The sequence below is a fragment of the Marmota monax genome, unplaced genomic scaffold (assembly GCF_021218885.2).
Source record: "Marmota monax isolate L192 unplaced genomic scaffold, Marmota_monax_Labrador192_F-V1.1 WCK01_AAM20220418_F8-fsc00154, whole genome shotgun sequence".
Lineage (NCBI taxonomy): Eukaryota > Metazoa > Chordata > Mammalia > Rodentia > Sciuridae > Marmota > Marmota monax.
Window position 1 is genome coordinate 2613537 of NW_026691933.1, and position 20573 is coordinate 2634109.

Sequence of the window (20573 nt, forward strand, 5' to 3'; positions counted from 1 at the left end):
AGTGGTCAAGCACTTTTTCCCAGTATGTGTGAAGTTCTAGGTTTGATTCCCAGGGCCAAAGTACAAAACAAAAATAAACAAACAAACCCCTATTGTTCAGCATGAGAATTGTGAAGCTAAATAAGTGTACTTTTGCATATCACCCAATCTCAGGTATTCTAGTATAGCAGCAGAAAACAGACTAAGACCTTCAGATAACTGAATAGCTCCATCCTCTGGAATACATTCTAGGGTGCTTCTAATCCCTTTCCCACAAGACAATTCATTGAACATTTCAAACAATGATCAGGTGCATCCTTTAGTCTTCTATTTGCCAAACTAAATGTCTCTAATTCCTTCCACTGTCATTCAGTACTTTGCATCTCACACCATTTTAATAACTGACTTTGTGAATACTGCTTGGTTTGCTGTGTCTATGATAGACATATGAAACAGGTAGTCTTGATATGATCGAACCAACAAGATTACCACATAAAACTTTTAATTTCCCCTTTGAAATAAAAAAAAATTGGTATGTGTTAGCAGAACACCTGTCTTATTCAATCATATGCTAGCCATCATTTGATAGGCAACAAATTCACAAATATTTGGGAAGTCAAAATTAAGATACAAAGATTAATTTCAGAGTTTTTATAAGATGTACATTGTTATATATAAGTATGTGGTATAGTCTCAAGTTTGGGGCGAGGGGATGATGGAGTCCAGGTGGGTTGAGGAATCCACACTAGGAGATAGAGAGTAGAAGAACCCAGACTGATCTTTGAAAGATGGGTAGAGATTTTCTGTTTGGCATGGAGGGAAAAGGCAAGAAAAGAGTGTGTGTCTAGGAATAATGAATGACAGAAGAGGTCAGGAATGGTAGGGTCATGTGTGTGGATAGAAATAGAAATACTTAGATTTGCACTGTGACAATTCTGGTACAACTTCCTCTCTTCCATTCTAAACATTTGGTTTAGCTAAACATTCCAGTACTCAGACTTCTGAGGATATTAATCTAGCCAATGAAATCTTGATAAGATGCTATGAAGAACTGAGAGTAATGTTAGGATACCCTTTAGATGGCAGCTGCAGATTTCAGAGGTGATTACCTAGATAACAAATTTCCTTTATTCTGTGCATGGGAATTTTAGTCAGTCCAGTGACAAAGATATTTTTGGATAGACTTAACTTTTGGTATATTTACAATTATATCATCTTGGGGCAAATAGTCCCCAAAGCACAAGTCTTGAAGTGTAATTCTGATGCAACTATGAGAACTGAACTTTACTCAGATGTGGCATCAAAGAACTTATCTTTCAGAGTAACCTTCTGCAACCGGCATCATTCATATTTCTATTTCCAAAGCAGAGAAACAGCAAAATTAATTAAACGGTACAAGTGAATAATTCCTGGTAAATACTTTTGACTTTCAATTAGCAGTGAGTCTGAATTTCCATAGAATACTGAAGAGATAGCATCAGACAATGCAATTTCCTTAATAGGGACCATAACCCTAGAGAAGCTGCTGCTGCCTCTTTAATATCGTGCAATTGACTTTTTTTTTTCTTTTGCACCATGTTGTGCTCTTAACTTTTGTGGAAACTTAAACATTATTCAATGAAACGATTTCCTGGAAAACCTTTTGAAAGTGGTCAGACTGTGACCTTGTTCTTGTACCCTGCCTCTGCCAGCATGCTGTGTAATCATCTCTGGAAGGTTCAGGGCCAAGAGACAGTGCAAGAGTTAGCCCCTGAAGAGAATGAAGTTCACAAAAATAATTGTTATCTGCCTACTTTCAGGAAAGGGAAACTACCACTTCCAACATCAGTGATTTTATAGGAATCTATCACCTCTTTTCTATATTTGTTATATTTCAACCTATTGACCCAGAAAACTGGCAAAAATTATCAAAGTATTAACTCTTTAAGAAATGACTGTGGAAATGATTAATCTCAAGCCTTTCTCACAAGCAGACATCAAGGCCTAAAATGCCTAAATGCTTTCTGCAGGGCCACACAGTGAGTAGAAGAACCAGGATTTGAACTCTGTGCTGTGGGGGAGGAACCAGAAATGGTATATGTTTGAAACTGAAGCAACAGTATGGCAGACTCTCCAAATAATCAGAATAGAACTCCTGATTGTACTGGTAGGCTACCAAATACCAGTCTCTACTGGAGTAGTATGGATATCAGTAATATCATAAGGGATAATGAGAAAAAAATGCTTTCTTTACAAATAGGTTATCAAAAGCAGCTGTTAAAATAATTTATGTTTAGGCATTAGTTCTTCTCTTTTACCTTTTCACGTTGTTTTCCATTGCCACTAATCCTTTGAAAACTCATCCTCCATTTGGCAACCCCTACCACTATTAGTCCTACTCAGCTCTGCTGATTTCAAGTATATGTTCTGTCTTTCCAAAATTCTCAAGATCTCCTCCATAAGATCACCTTTCTAACCTTTCAGATTAATGCCTGATGATGTTTGTAAAAATAACTTGGTCTAGATGTCTACAGTTGTTCTCACTCAAGTACAGGGAGAAGAGGCTTCATGATTTTATCATGGATTTTTAGGCCTTGGATTTTATCATGAATTTTTTTTAAACCTGTGATATCCTCTTAACTCTCTTCTCTTCAAAATTAAGAGATATTCTGTGTTCCTATTCATACAGTTGATAGCAGCTCAAGATTATAACTGGTAGAACAATGGAATAAGATGATAGGATAAAAATACACATTTGATTATTACTGACACCTGTTATAGTCTTTATAATGATGTGCAATGATGTGATTAGCTATTACAAGCCTTTAGATTTTATTTTATTGATGGTACTTTTGAAGATGTTTGAAAGGGTCTCAGAGAACAAGTACTCTGGCCTTCGATACCACTAACCATGTTGACCTCTTTATCAAGTGTCCTAATCTTTAATTTGTTGTTAATTAACTTGAAACTGTGCATCTCACTTAGCATCTGCATGCTACTGAGCCAAATGACTTTCTGATAAGCTTATTTGACTTGTTTTTCTTACATGAATTTACAAATAAAAATGGGCTCATCCCTAGTGAGCCCAGAAGCCCTTAGTAGTTTCTCTTTCTGATCTATCACCAATCCCTTCAATATCTTAAGTGTTTTAAGCATCTATAATTTTTTAAGTCACTTAGCAACCTAGATGAATAAAATGCATCTCCAGTTGTCTCTATGCATAGAAGATGGATGAAATTTTACGTTTAGTTTCATATTTCATGCTGAGCATTATGAGAGACATGAGGAATGAGAAGACTTGGTCTTATAGGTCAAGATGCTAAGAGCAAAAGATCTGTCCTTAAAGGAAAATTAGAAAAACTGATTCAGAGTGATTGAGACCTGCATGGTTGGGACTCGGCATAGGGACCATTAAGGGTGACAGTAGAGTCAGTGTGTATGTTTGGAGTATTTAGCTTAAGTGTCACAGAGGCTTACGGCAATGAAGCTTACCTACTATGAACTGAACTTCTGAAACCGTGAGCCCCAAATAAACTTTTTCATTTCCTAGTTTGTTCTTGTCATATATTTTGCTCATAGGGATGAATAGCTGAGAGAGAATACGCAGAGAGAGGTCTGTTGTATTTGTCAAATGTGACCATCACCGCAGCACAGACTTGACAGCTGTAGTATCTTCTGTGTCAGGTAAAATTCTACATCTGGTGAAAATCTAGGATTATCTCCATGGACACTCTGTCTTCAGTGTGATTAATGAGTGTTCATAAGAAGGCAGAGCCTGCGCAGCAAGTAAGCATGGCGGCTCCTAAAGCAACCCGGTCTGGGTATCTGGCCATGAACCCAGCCACAGGCTGCCAACCTCAGTCAATTCTCCAATCAGATCTTGCCTTCTCAGAAGTTACCTCTGCCATGAGATAATTAGCCTGTGTCTCTACCAACAACTTCCTCATCTCATTAACCTGTTCCTTTTTCTTTGATTCAGGTCACCCTTTTTGGGGAGTTACTTATAAAGTTTAATTGATGACATACAATTATAAAGTATGCCATAGTTAAAAACCCTGAGGAAAGAAAATGCGCTTTATATGTTCTCTTTTCAGAGAGGCACAGACACTTCTCTCTTGAGCTGGGGAATGGAGGTGGTTACTAGAATGCCCTTCCTGTATATGGAAAGACTGGGGATGAGGGAGATAAGGAAAAAAAATTATTAAGTACAGATTGCCCATATAGAGATGTGATATGTAGAATGATATTCTAACCATCTCTTTAAAAAAAAATCACTAGTATGGTCATACACTATCAACTTAGTGAATTTTTCCATTAAAATTAAATAGAAGGCCATGGTAAATTACCCATTTCTCCTTCCAGATTAAAAAAAGGCACTTAGTCATTTCTTACTGTGGGTGCACTCCAGCCTTATTCTATGTGTTTATGCCAAGTAGGTCATTTATACTGCTGCCTGCTGGAGTTTTTCTTACAACTTAGTAGGGAATATTTGTGATTTTTATTACCCCGAATAAATCTACAAGATGCCTTTTGCTGCAGGCTCTTTATTTTAATTTCAGATAAATCACATCAGGTTCCTGGCTGTCATATTAACATAAGCATGGATCTAAAAATAACAAGTGTGCATTAAGTTACATGTCTAAAGATTAAATAGTGGTAAATTGGGTGTGTGTCTTAATGAACATTAAGCTGTTGAGAAGTATTTTGAAACCATCAGTAGGCCTACTCTGAACATGTCATGCAACCCAAGTTCTCAGTGCATGCAGTGAACTGACCTTTAAGAGAGGATATTTTCCCAGTTACATTAGAGGGCAATTTCACATCTCTGTAAGTTAATTTAGTGACTCACTCACTCTCTCTCGAAAGTGGCTTATTTGATTAACTGTGAAGAATTCTGAACCTGAATTTTTCATCATCCTCGTACAGTTACATCCTAAAAATCTTAAAAGCAATCCAAATTCAAATTATTCAACAATTGTGTTTTCATCTTCTCTCACTCCATCAATTCTCCTCCTACCAAGATTTGGATCAAAACACCACCTCCTCTGGGAGGCTTTCTTTGAACTTCAGTCAGAGTCTCCCAAAATGTGCTTTTATAGACCCCCATAGCAGCCGAAGTGGAGTAGCCTTGATTTAAACATGTGAATTTCTCTTGCATTCAAGATTTGGAGAGAAGTAGAAAGGATAAAACCCATGGGCTTATTAAGTCTATTTTACACATTTATTATTAAGTATAACTAAAACCTATGTTCTCTGACAGATTAATACACTTCTAAAGAAAGACAGGAAGACTTGATATGAAATAGAAAAATCATGGATATAAACTTAGTACAGATTTGCTCCCTGACCCTTTTTGTGTCTCCGTGGTCCAGAAAACTTGGGTTCAAACTCCAGGCGCCCCATAAGCAAACAGATATGCATATCTCACAAGAGTAACCCAAATAAACTATAACATTTATTGATCCAAAGGTGCAAGACCAGACATGAAACCTGGAGATCTTCTGGTTCGAATCATCCAGATGCCTTTCTGGACTTAGTTCTACTAACCCCTTTTCACTGTAGAACAGCTGCTTAAAGAGAGTGATATTATATTATCAGAGGCTTCAGAGCCATGACAGAAGCCCAACACACCTTTGCTCCTCTAAAGCAGAACTTGTGGTCCATAGGAAGCATCCCTTGGTATACACTTAGCCCTTAGCCCTCCCTTCCACTGCCAAGGGATGATATAACCACTGAAGTATGTGCCAACGCCCAATCTCCGCAGCCCTGATTTATTCTCCTTTGTGCTGGGCAGAGGGCATGGCTTAGAGACCAGACTCATCCTGGCAGGGGGCTGGGACTGTCTGCATCTCTGAAACAACCCCTGGTGGGTAATTGGGGAATGACATTGATGGGTTCCCAGGGTGGCCCTGGGACTTGTGCTTTGCCAAGAATACAGCCATGATTTAAAATTCAGCCCAGGGGTTGAGAGGCAGGGAAGATAATGTAAAGCTCAGTCTCCTTTGACCTCAGCAGAGAGAGACAGAGATGCAGAGTGAGTTGGCATAGCGTGATGTTTTGCTTTCAGAGCTTTTATTGCTATTACAGAGCTCTGAGTTCTCTTTGTTTGCTACACATTCTAACCCCCAGAGATAGCCTTTTTTTCTCTTGAAGGGATTTAAACAAATCATAGTTTTTATTTTATTCACTGTCCACCATTAAGAATTCATGCAGAGCAATTTTACTTGTTGCCAATTAAGATCTCCCAGTGGAGGTCTCTGATTACGCACAGGCAACCTGTTTAATACTTGGCATCTCCTTAGTCTACATAAATTAACCCTATGAGGATAGAAGCATGCTAATTCTTTAGAAGCCTGGATAACACCATCCTTGGATCCATGATTCACAGAAGGTAAATCTCTGGGAGACTCTGGGAGATGCTGAGCCTGATGCTACTCAGGGTGTATCTGCTTTTGTTTCTTACCTCTTATTTTACAATTTCCAGATAACACATTACCAATAATTTTGTTTTTCATCAGAAGTAGCCATGTGGACTCCCAGCAGGCGATTTTAATATCACTCTTTTATGTATAAACGAATGTGTATGTTGGCGGGTAAAAGTGATATTATTATTATTTTTTTTTTTTTTTGGTACCGGAGGAGATTGAACTCAGGGATACTCGACCACTAAGCCACATGCCCAGCCTTATTTTGTATTTTATTTAGAGACAGGGTCTCACTGAGTTGCTTATTGCCTCGCTATGGCTAAGGCTGGCTCTTGAACTTGCCATATTCTTGCCTCACTCAGTCTTCCGAGCTGCTGGGATTACAGGCCTGTGTCTCCATGCCCTGCAAAAGTGAGATTCTTTTTATGCACTTCCCACCTTGGGAAGCAGGAGTTAAGTGCTTCAATAGGGAAAACAGTTTTTATTCTACAGTTTACAGATTCTTGGAGTTTAGTGTTGAGGCTTGTGTCACCCTTCTGGAAAGTGGTGAAAAACTTGGGACTAACATTTCTAAATATTGCCTTTTCCCCTTTGACTAACAAGTTGGAGTCCTTGCACTCTTAGGTGACTTTTCACCACATCACCCAGCACCGGACCTGTGAGGAAGGGGGGGGTGGGAAGTACAGGTCATATACATCTGGATATCAAGAATATAGATCACCATTTCCCAAGGCATGTTCCTGAAACCTTATCCACAGATAATATTTCAAAATAGGTAGTATTTGAGGACTTTTTAAAAAGTCAAAATTATATGTTGTATCATGTTTGCATAAATATACATAGCACATATTAACAATATTAATGGCTCTGAGATGTTCCCAATTTAAAAACTTAAAACCTTGTTTTATCTAGTATTTTTCAAATTTGTCCACAGCATACTTTCATCTTTTTTTTCTCAAAATATCTATCACACAGTGATCTAGTGTATTAGTGTTTCTTGGAATATGCTTAGGAAAACACATAGATCACTTAGAGTGCTGGTTCTTTGTGAGGAGAGGAAACGATTTTGTCTTCTGGGGAATTCTCAGAAAATTTCTGAAGGCATTTTTGGTTAAGTAGGGGATGTTACTGGCAGGTAGTGGGTAAAATCTATGGATGGTCCTAAACATCCTGCAATTCATGGGACAACCCATCTCCATGATGAAAAAGAATTATCTATCTTCGAATGCCAACAGTGCCTTGGTTGAGAGAACCTAATCCAGGTACAGCTGGATTAGGGACTTAGGTGATCTAGAATCTCTGGATTGGCAGCTAGCACTCTTCATTCACCAGATAGTCATGTGATTTTTGTCATGCAGATTTCCTTATTAACTTATAGGTTCCAATATGACTTATTAATATAGAATATTAATAATGAATATTCTAAAATGAATACATTGATATTTTCTGGGTACACTACTGGAAAGCTGTTAGGCATGTTTAGTAGTCATGTCTACTCTGTTCTTTGCAGTTTTCTATGATACATATATATTGTGTAGTATCAATTCACAATATTTAAGAATTATCAAAAACATACATTCTTATATGGTCAATAGATGCAACACACTCTTCTAAACTTTATGGTTCATATAATTTCAGCAATCAGTAATCTCAAATACTAGTTATATTACTACTTTTCTTTTTAAAGATAAGGAACTCAGTCTCAGAGATGTTAATCAACTGCTAATTTGGATAGGCTGAGACAGAAATCCAAATCCCCAAAATCTCCAGGCCAGTCCTCTTTTCATTATTATGGTATGATGCTGAATCCATTTTTTCATACATAATTTTGCATGTGGCATGAAAGAGTAATTTTAATGCCATAAATATTCATGAATTTTATTTGTATTTCCCAACTGTCTGTGTTTATTCTAAACTCTTAATTTGAGGCTGCAAATGGATAAAGATTTTTATCGAATGTTAGGAGAAAGTATTCTCAGCAGTTTTTTTCTTAACATAATCTTTCTTGTCAGTCACAGATATATTTAACCAAATCAGAAATAGCGACACATGATAGGAAAATCATCAAGTGCAAAGCAATCATTTCCTTTAAATATTAAGTTTCCATATCAGAGCAAATAAAGATGCAGGAAATGGTGATTGTGTTTAAACACCAGTGTATATGTTGTAATGATTTTTTTGTTTGTTTAAATCAAGCAGTGAGATGAAGAACAAATTACAAATTAAGTATAAATCTGGGTGGGTTTAGATTCAATTCTAGATTCTGACTTTATCCTTTTCATTAAACGAATTCTCAGAAGTTTACCTCTTCAGAAAAAATGTGTTGGTGTAAAGAGTTGAGCTAAATGATTTCTCGTTGTTGGATATCTAAATTTAAACTCCACAAATTCCTTTGTACTTTGAAAACTCAGAGATAGATTATAGGTCTATTTCAGTAGAATACTAAATAGGACCCCAAATAACTTGAATGTGATAACAATGTTTTTATTATAGAAGATTGCTAAGCTATAAGAAACAACTGAAATGTAAAGATTTGTAACCTCTCATGAAGACAAGGGAGCTTTGTAATGGTTATACCCAATCCTCTATCACTTTTTTCCAACTCTTATCATTCACTAAGCAGAAATAAGAGCATGTTTCATGTCCACCATGATTTTGATCAATCCTCAAAAGGGGCAGCCATAAAATAATGCTGACCATAGTTACTACTGGATGATCTAAATATATTCTGAACTCGTCTTTCAAGGTATGTAAATGGAAGTTCATCATTTAATATTAGCAGCAGTGACAAATAGCCCACTCCATGATAACCAAAATTCAAAAGCACAATAAAATCAGAGGAGTCACACTGTTTATGGGAATATTTGTTTAACTTCAGGCAATCTAGTCATTCTTATGTACATGGTATGAGAATAACATACCATTTATGTTATTTTCATGATCCTCTGCACATCATGGATTCTACCCCAACACATGAATGATGCATTTACATAACTTAATCATAACTAGAAAGAATTTCCCACACTGCTCCATGATATTCATATATTCTTCACCAAAAACAATTTGGCTACAGCTATAGTTATGATATTGTAATAATCATCTTAAACCCTGTTACTTTAAGTCAATCAAGTCAGGATCTGTTTGCAAAATATAATCAAATGTAATTTCATGATTCAGTAAATTGTATGTAAGTCTGCTATCATTGGTTTTCATTTTCTTTTCAATACTACTATTTCCATTTTTTCCACTGGTAGCTATTCTGACTATTCAAATGTCATTATTGCCTTCTATTGTTATTCAAATGGAGCTGTTTTATTAGATCCTCCAACTCCACATAGAAGGCTTTGCTTCTTCAACAGTAATATTTCTGAAGGAAAATGGAAGTGAATGCACACAAAATTCTGAGCTCTTACTTTATGTTAGGCTAACTCCATGCCTGAAATAGGATTTTAATTTAATCATATCTGAGAAAGCCAAAAGGTTTTTATTAGCTACCTCAAGAAAACAGGAAAAATAGCCTTTTTCATGCAGGTTTTTATTTAGTTCAAAGAGCCCATGAAACCATTACTGTTCCACAATGATATATTTAAGAAACACTTCCTGACCAAATTAAACTCTAAATTTCTTTGATCAGATAGCAGTCATCATTTTTGTATATTCTTCTCTTGAAAGATAGGATAAATAAAATATTCTATACAAGTATTTGAAATATAGTATTAAATACCAGTTGCATATCAGTTTAAAAATATGCTTTCTAATAGATCCATGGAGAATATAATTAAAAAGGCACACAACCATAAATGCATAGTTGTAGATTTTATTAGGACACTGGATCACAAAAGAAAATTATCAAAACTAGGTTATGGTTCTCAAACAAATCCAGCAAATATTGTATTAGTTAAATATAAAAATAACTGTCCCTGTTATTGGGGCAAACTTAACAACTGAACTTCTGTTGTATTCTACCAGCAGTTTTTCTATATATACAAAAAGAATATTTTCTATTACTATGATCAGAGATCTGTTCTCCAGTAGGTAAACCATGTGAACAGAATGAATTAAAATATATAGTGCTTTACTAGAACTACTTAGGAAAGATGAATGAAGAGGGAATAACCTACTTGGAGTTCAGTGGTGATGGAGTTGGATGAGGTTTGGTAAGAAAGTCTCGGGGTTATTATATACTTATCTACCATCTCAGAATACAGAGAAAGCTCTCCCCTTCAAGAGGTTAGAGGCTTGCTGACCCTTCGCCAGACTAAGGTAATTTCATGAAAAATTTCTAGTATCATGTGCAGCATCATATAATTAAGCATTAGCATATTTCAAAAATCAAGAGTTATAGAAGCTTAAAATAGGAAAATCAAATTTCATAATAGTACTCATAGACAACAAGACTCTAAAATAAGGTCCCTAAAGAGCTAAATAATGACACGTCAAACATCTTTGCCAGTGTATTCCCAAGAGATGTCATGGAATGTATACACAACTTGGGAATGTGACTCCTATTTTATTAATTTCTATTTCTGACATGGCTTCCTTACCTAGAGTCAGAACCCACCAAGTAAAACTAAAACTAAATATCAGAGAACTGCACAACTGTTCTCCCAAAATATTCCCCTTTAAGACGAAAAGAAGCAGAACTTTTAAGCAGACATTTTTTTACCTTTCAGAGAAAATCTTTCAGTAGTTTAGTATCAGAGAATCTGTGTTCTATTTCCCACCACATTGTAAGTTTGCCATGCAGCCCTGGGAAATACCTTTAATTCCTTGACTTTGACAAGTTTCAGGATTCCCACCATCCTTCTTGCACGGTGCACATCTGACTCAAGGATGGCTTTTGGTGTTGTTTCTTTACTTTAACTAAAGAAATCACATTCTTTAAGTAGCCTCTGACTATTCTTATACACAAAGGTGCCTCTGGCACCAATTGGAAGAAAATTCCTTTTTCCAACTCCTGACCCATGGTCAATTTCAAAGCTATAGAGACAACTACCTGAACAAACAAGGAAGACAAGAACATGAATTCTACTCACCTCCAGAGACTTCTGTGTTGCTCCTCCAATTGAGTTAGCAGATGCTCAATGTATTTATTAGAGTCCATGTATTCCTGCATCAACAGAACAAGACAAAACCCCATTACAATAGTCAGATTCTAAGACTCTATCCCTATTGCTATAAGGAATATTTTCAACAAGATAAGCCCTTGGACCCTCATCAGTCTCAGAGTCTTTGATTCCATGATTTGTAAACATAGTCATTTGAAGATGAATACTATTTTCCCTTTATTATCATGTGCTAATTTTAATAAAAAAATTTCTGTAGAAAATAAAGTTTTACTGAATCATCCTAAAAACCCTTCTATTTGCCTAAAAAAAGCCTTTATTTCATATTATGTACACTGGAGCCCATGTGATCTACCATATAAAAGTAAATGAGCCAATGTGTTGCTGTTAACCTTTAAAGAATATGAATAAAGTAGAAAATACAGGACTTAATTTTTCTGGTTTGATAATCATCATTTTTAGGTAAAATTCATTTTTAAACTACATAGGATGCTTCATATATGTATCTCATTCACTGTGTGTTCATGTACATGTACGGACAAGGCCACATTCTTTCATCTCCTTATAAATACAAGAAATAGAGTTTGTTTCTTTTCAGCCTTAGAAGATAAATCTTTGGCTTATAAGAAATTATAAAAGGTACAGTATATCTTATTCTATAGAAATGTGTATGTGAACTCACTTGTGTAAATCTAACCCTATTTTCAAGAAAAATGTCTGAAAATTAAGAATTATGTTTTTTTACATGAGAATCCTACAGGAAAATCCATAGGTTATTACAACTGATGTTTTAAGTTTGTGGCTTCTGAAATATGAGGTTCACATATAATAGAGGTCCAGTTGATAACTTGGAGCAAATACAATGTGTAAAACGTCTCATGATATTGTTTCATTCTGATTCTGCTACTTCTTCCCCTTTCTGTTTGGAGATCCTTCCCACAGGCCTCTGCTTCTACACAACAGCTACCTACAATGGACCAATGGGGGGACATTAATCTCCCTCAAAACCTACTGTTTCCTGGGATACAAAATAAACTGGTAGCTTTGATTAATATTGATATTTTTACTTCTGAAATACCTTTTTATACATAATCTATTATTCTATAGGAATATCAGTATAATAAGGGGGAAAAGGTGTTATGGTGAGATCTGATAGAATGGAAAAGGCCTAGTTTTGAATTTCTGATCCTGGTTCTAAAAGAACCTTTTCCTTTCTAAATAATCTAAGTATACTAAGTATAATACATTTCAGTGCATACTAAATTATTGTCTAGGTTAAAAAAAAAAAACTTACACTTCCAAGACATTATTATTCTGCTGCAGATAATTAGCTGAAGTGTTTTATGTCTAATAAATAAACATTCATTTTCAGGTAACTATTGAAGAGTTAGTTAAATAAAACTACTATTCAGCATGTTAGAACCAAAGCAGAAGTTCCAACATATATGGTTATGGTTTTATGTGTGCTAATCAAGGCCGAAACACGATTTAGAATGCTCAGCATTACCAATGACTAATTATTAAGTATTTTCAGTTGAAAAGATTATTAAGACATTTTTACCAAATGGAATCAAATTTCAAATTCATTTACCCGTTTTTCATTCAACAATTTTCATCATTTATGATGTGCCAAGGGCTATTCTAAGTTCTATAGATACAGTACTAAGAGAGAAAAAACCACTCCCTGGAAGAGTGTGTACTTTTGAAAAGGGAGACAAGCAAATAAATGAACAGTTAATTTCAGATCAGGTACATGCTATGAGAGAAGTCAACAGATTATAAGGAATACTTGAAATGGGAGGAAAAGCTATTTCACGTGAAGTCACTTTTGGAAAACTGAGCACAAATAAGTCTGTTATCAGCTAAGACTTGCTAGAGAAGGTTGAAACCATATAGGGAAAAGCCTCCTGAACATTGCAAACAAAGGATTCAGTATATTCAAAGATCTCAAACGTGCCATTTGAAGATCGGAAAAATCCCAGTGTGTGGCTAGGAATAGGAATACGAAGGGCAGAGTCCAAACAAAGTTGGAGTTAGGCAGAAACAAAATCATGCACAGTTTGAACTAAAACCAATGCATGTGTTGTTAATTCTGATTAGCTCAAGTCAGAGGTTGAATCTGAAAAACATAGTGATGACAAATATGTCCTTTGACTCAAAAGAGATTTAGGCTCAATCCTGGTTTGATCTTACTAGCTATATTCCCCTGGGAAAATTTGTTAAGCTTTCTAATCTTAATTTCTTCATCTTTATCAGAGGGATAAATCAGACTTGAGCTATGAAGGTGTTATAAGGGTAAAATTGTGTTAAATATATATCATCATGCCTGCCAAATAATATGCATAGCTTTTAGCAGGAATTTATTTATTTTGCACATTTTTATTGGTACATTACATTGTGTGCATGTAAAAATATGTAACAACAAATCCCGTCGATATGTACAACTATGCACAGCTTTTTACAAATAACTATACATCTCTTCTCAGAAGAGCAGTCACTTTACAAGACGAGGGTATTGTTTATTTTTCTTCTTTTACCAAACTTCAAGAATTTTAAGTGTACAGCTTCTCTGAAGAAGCTGCATCTGTATTAAAGATCCTGCAGACTGACCTTGGCTGACTAATAAAATTGCAACTATGGAAACAAGGAATGTTGTAGGTCAAGGGCCAAAATTATCCTTGGACTATCTCAGGCCTTTTAATAGCCATTCACCTTAACTTTTGTATGTGACTTAACATCTTGTGACTATTAGAGTAAAAAAAAAAATCTCAGGATATATTCCTAAGCTTAGGAAGCCTGTATTGTGCACCAGCCTTAGAGCCAAGAATGCTGTAGGTAACATCTGAAAGCCATGGGACAGATGGCCCCCACTTTGCTACAGTTCACCTACCTGCTGCCCTACTAATGTATTTGGTGAATGTTCTGGTTTATGTTTTTCTTTTGTTTTGTGACTATAAAAATTCATGTATCCTCTTCTACTGTTCAAAATGGCACTTTGGGTAACTTGAATACACGTTCCTGCTTGTATTTGACTCAGAGTAAACTATTTTCTTACTTCCTGAGAAACGCAGTTACTCTTTCACATCAAGTTGACTAATCCTTCTTCCATTACTAATTTATATGGCGCTAAGTTCATATGTGTACCATTTGGTTGGTGAAAACTAAGCCTCCTATAATCTAGAAAAGAAAACTCATCTACAATCTTCCTGGTGTCATTGTACAGTATTTGCAACACATTATCTATAAAAACTTTCATAGATAATGTTTCCCAAGTCTTGTTTTGCCTTGTTATGTCAAATAATACAGATTTCCGATCATTAAATATAGTTGTCACCAGATTGCATTCTAAAAGCTATTTCAAATAACAATATAAGCTGATTCTGTTTAAACTGGCTTTATCCAGTTTTTCATAAAAATAACTATGAAGACAAATCTTAAAAACACTTAATAATGGGAAAGTAAGATTATGGATTCTCCATTCCCCATTGTAGTTTTCTTTTCATCTGTAGCACTCCTATTTCTAACACCTAGTATAGTTTACCTGTTTAAATATTTGGGTATAGCTTATTACCTGCCCCTTCTACCCACCTACACACATAAGGCTAACAGATATGAAAAGGGGAAAAAAGATGATGTTCACGTGTACTTTTTGCTACGTGAAACCATTCCTCCCCCACCTAAAAGAATTTAGGATTTCCCCTGATATGTTTACTATTTCTGGTCCCTGAATTATAAAAGTTAGATAACTCATGAGAAATCCTTTTCATTCTATAAGATTATGACAGGAGTACTCCCAGTGGGAATTTTGTCCATCTATTTGGAGATTAACTCCAAGAAAAATAATGGTGGGGTGGCACTAGGGCAGGCAATGGTGTACCCTGGGGCTCTAGTCACACTAAGTAAAATGCTTAGGGCTCAGTGGCTACTACTAGAACTTTGGTACCAAGTACCTACTGAAGAATAGACTCCAACATTCCAGAATATCAAAAGCACAGGGAGGTAAGAGTGCTGGACCAATCATTTCAGAACAAATAGAAAAGTCACAACACAGAACCATGAAAACTAACAAAGGATAAGAGAAAGATCATCACTCTCAGTCACAAGAAAGGGTGTGAGTCAGACAACCATTGACAAGAAAATATAAAAGTTTTTTTTGTTGTTGTTGTTGTTTTAGAAAGACCCTTCACATGTTTATTAGTGTCTAGAAAGACATGGTCTCTCTGACATGTGCAGAAAGTTTTTAAAAATACCGAGATGGGCAGAATTAGATTTAAGATTACTGGAATGAGCAGCAAAGATAACAAAATGAAACAAAATTTAGAGGGAGCAGGGTGGGCTAAGAATTAAGGAAACAAACTGTGGTAACATAATTGAAATCTGCTTCTTATTTTTATTATGAGATGACTCTCCCCACCACAAAGTGATGCTTTAGACACGTATAGGCAATGGGTTTTGGCTTATTGATACTGAAATTTTCACTTTGAATAAAGTCTACTTCCCAGTATCTCATTTGGAAACAAATCAAACTCCCAACCAAGACCAGATCAAGTACATATTCACTAACCTTCCATTACTAATTTCTATGCAATAAGTTAGCATGTGCATAACTCAGTCAGTGAAAACTAAGTCTCCTATAATCTAGAAATTTTAAAAAATGATCTACATTTTTTCTATTGTCATTATATATTATTTGCAACATATCATCGATGAAAAATGTCAGTTTCCCAAGGCTTGCTTTGCCTAACTCTCTCTCTCTCTCTCAGAGCACAAACTTTATTAATGTTACTGTTACTAACTTGAGGAATATATTTTTCTATTGACTTTCCTGAAAATTACAAAACTCTCATTAGATAGGAGTAGGAGAGTCAACAATGATGACACACAATTCTGTGCAAAATAAACATTATACTACTAAATCAAGAAATAAAGTATAAAGATGAAAATGAATAGAGATGACCAATGAAAGAGCAGAAAATACAGGCTTGCTTAACAATCACACCTTTTGAGTATTTAGTAAAATTTATAATGTAAACAGATAATTAACAAACATTTTAGGATAGAAAACAAAGGGCTCATTTATGTGCATAAATAAGGCTCATCAGAATCTCAGTAGAGTTAATGGAGGACAGTCCACACATCCACTGGCATGAGAGCTCTCTAAAACTGTGAGGGAAAAAATTAAAAACAAGGCTGCAAACATCCTAAGAGGTTTCTAAGCAAGGATTAAGAAGAGTTGGCTCAATAGCTCCTGGCCAACCCTAATACCCATTGAAGTTAACTATACAGAGAAACTCAAAATATTATTTTAAAACAAGTAGCTTCTATATAGAAAAAAAAAGAGGGACATTCTTAGGTATTCATGAACTCAGAAAGTACAGAACTCGCTTCTTTAATTAAACATTTAGAGATAAATATGCATATTTTAAAGGTATCTGGGTGCATATCAAATATCTAAGTGACGAATAAAAAACACATACCAGATATGTGTGTGTTTATGCACACATCCAATATCTGATCAATGAATTGATATGGGATTCACAATATAAAGGGAAGGGTTGAAAGTAGTTAAGCCATTGTTTAATAGATTATAAAATTAAACATAAGTATCTCAGAAGATATTGAATCCACATCTTTGTCTGTGATGGGAAGAGGGAGGATCAGAGCAGGGAAAGAGAAGTTTCTTCATACATAGGGACAAAAGTTGTTTTGTACTCGACTTGGTAACAAAAAAAGAGAAAGTACAAAGATGTGCTTTGGCTACATTTGCACAATTGGGGAAAGCAATTTGGTTTTGCATTTTGTGAATTTAAAATGTATATGTACCTTTGATCTAGAGGTTTAGGTCTAAAAAAAATTCTGAGGAAATAATCAGATAAAGGAAATGATGTTCAAAATATATGTGAAATTTGAAAAACCTGGGTGTATCTGTTTCTAAAATGATTAAAATAAAGCATGCTTCATTAAGAATTAGAATTCTTTAATAACTAGCAATATATAAAGCAAAACATTCAATAAAATATGAAATGGAAGTTGAATGTAAAACTACATATACATGTTATCACAATTCAGGAAATGTATATAAAGGTTTTAAAAAGCACACTGTGTATTGTAGTATAAATTAAATTTTCTTCTGTATGCTTCTATTTCTATAATTTTAAAATTCTATATGTGCACTATAAATATTTTTTAGATGATGAATGCTATTTGGAGAAATACACCTCCAGAAATAATGTTCACAAACATTTGATTATAATTAAATTGTAGAAAGCTGGATTTACAATATAACAATAAAGCAATTTCCTTTATATTATTCTACAGCTAAGCTGGTATTTGAAACAATGAACCTCTTTCTTCTTGCCCTTGTCCATGTTCTGATAAAAAAACATTCCACTAAAGCTGGGATTAAGGAGGCGAGGAACATCAAGTTATACCAAGGCACATTTATATGTTTTAATTTTTTTTTTTATAAAAGGTACAGCATTAAAGAGACATCTATTTGTTCCTTGACTAAAAATTCTGAAAATTAGAATCATTTTAAAAATACATTTCAGAAAGTTTGCCTTTCATTTCTCTTTATGCAAGGGTTTCAGGGCAATCAATATGAAACATTTAAAGTGATTAGAGGTTTATAGATACACTGAACACTGCATGTAAGTGCAGCATTTAAAGTGAACCTCCTGTTGTCTAAAACAGGTCACTTCTGAGAGAGGCTCATTAAAAATGAATCCCAATGAGGCAAAATTCTGAGGTGTCATTCATTGGAAGGGCAATTTGAAATACAATAGTCTATCAAACCTTATAGATATCCAAAATCCCTCCAAATAATCCTCATATTATAATCAGCATAATTTATGGCAAGCTTGTGAAATTCTGAAAGCAAACTAATGGAGAATTCCCAATTCACCTTTCGGCAAAGAAGCAACAAGGAGGCCAGCTGTTCAAACCAACAGAAACATCATTAGATACAGGAATTTCCACAATTAGGAAACGACTAACTACCATAACAAGTGATGCTGCCCTCGAAAAATTATTTTGTCATCTTAATGAAAAGGTACATCTGCGCGGCAAACACAAAAAAAGAAGAACATACCCACACTGGGAATTACACAGGCAAGGTAATAAATAGAAAGGTGTCTCAATCTTAACCAGCATCTGTGCCAACATAAATTCATCCAAGCAGGCAACACTGCTTGTTAAACACCACAAACAAGTCAATTCATGAGCCCTGGTTTTAACAGATTAATTCCACTGCCATTCTTTCGCCATTAGCCATCTTTAATTCCTCTTCCCTATTCAAGCAACTATAACCTTGCTTCCACTGGAGACCTTTAGGTGCAACTTCTCTATGAGAACTACTAATGGCCTCCACAAAGTGGAATCTCATGATTTTGCTTGGTTTTTATCTTATGAGTAGTTCCTGCTGCCCTTGACATTTTAAATTCTATTCTTGTCATCTTGGTATTCCCTGAAAGTGTCTCCTACCGCTATGAGATCTGAGTCTTCTTCATTCCTTGTGGCCCTGCATCAGGAGTGAGGTTCCATTCTAGGTTATCTTTCACTTTCTTATGGAAAACTCCATTGTCCACCAGAATTTCACTTATCACCCAAATATATGTCTCTGTGCTAGGTCACCCTCTCAAGGTGAAAACCTGTGTGTCTAGCTTTGCTAAACATGTCCCTGTGGATATGCCAAAACATTCTGCAAAGAGTATCTTCCTTCATTTGTGGGTACTTCAACACCTATCATAGCACTTGAAACATCACAGCTCTCAAAGTTGTGTTAAATAAATGAACAAGTAAAATGACTAGCTGGACACCATCACACTCAAAATACAGGAGAATGAGATTATGTTTCTATGAGTCTTGTCCTTTAGAACTTTTTAATTGTGGTTATAATGATCATAAAGAAATTATGCAGTCATAAAGATATCAGAAGGCAGTGTTTATCTATCTAGTCTCATACATCACTCGAGAAAACAATTCTGATACCAGATGTGTGGGAATTTTCCCCTATATATCAACCAAACAATCCTCCAGCAGATACCAGCTGAGTATCCTGTAATTTGATTCAATTCTGACACAGTCTACCTCAAGATAGCATCAGATCCTACAAGTCGAGGCCTCAGTTTCACAGACTGTCCCCAACATCAGATGTCAATCACAAGTAATGGCTTCCACCCAAACTTTTGTCTGGACAGCTATATAAATCCAGGTTCCCACTACGCATTTTAGGTCCAATTAAATTGATTTAGCTGCTCACAAAACTCAGGGAAGCCCTTTACTTATGTTCATCTTATATGAATGACACCCCAAAGGATAGAAATGAACAGCCAGATGAAGAGAAGCATAGGGTGAGGTATGAGAGAATCTTTCATACATATCTTTTCCTGGCATGCTACCCCCCCAGGAACTATCACATATTGGGATGCTGGGAACTGCCCAGACCTGGTTCTTTCCAGTTTTTAATGGAAGACTTGTTATGCAGGCATACTTGGTTACCTTATCTGCCATGGGTATGAACACAACTTTTTTTTTTGAAGGGGATTGAACCCGGAGGCACTCTACCACTGAACCACACTCCTACACCCTTTTTAAAAAAAATTTTTTTTTAGTTGCCAATGGACCTTTATTTTATTTATTGATATGTGGTGCTGAGAATTGAACCCAGTGTCTCACACATGCTAGGTAAGTGCTCTGCCACTGAGCCACAACCCCAGTCCATTATTTGTTGATTTATTTTTATATTAAGACAATGTCTCACTGAGTTGCTAAGCTGCTGAGACTGGCCTTGAACTTGTGATCCTCCTGCCTCAGCCTCCAGAGTTGCTGGAATTACAGGCATGCATCACCATGCCCGGCTTCAACTCAATTTTAATCCCTCTCCTTACCCTTGAGATTGTGGGGCCAGGCTGAAAGTTCTAGCCTTCTAATCCCGTGGCTGTTTCTTCCTGCAACCAGCTCTATCCTGAGCCTGCTGAGAGCGTTTTATTAGAATAAGATGTACCTTACCACCCTAGAAACGCCAAGAGATTCAGGAGCTCTGTGCTAACACCAGAAGTCAAAGACAAAATATCAGGACGAAAAATTTTTACTTCAAAATTTTAAGACATGTTTGCCAGGAATG

General features: G+C 35.7%; 1 protein-coding gene across 9 annotated transcripts in view; it reads right to left on the reverse strand.

The window, feature by feature from the left end:
• Positions 1–20573, reverse strand: part of Nckap5 (NCK associated protein 5) — a 969537-nt gene that overhangs the window by 619238 nt on the left and 329726 nt on the right. For all 9 annotated transcript variants that reach the window (XM_046447215.2, XM_046446521.2, XM_058581637.1 and 6 more), the window contains one exon: positions 11420–11493. In XM_046447215.2, the coding sequence (XP_046303171.1) occupies positions 11420–11493 (74 nt within the window). The remainder of the gene's footprint in view (positions 1–11419; positions 11494–20573) is intronic.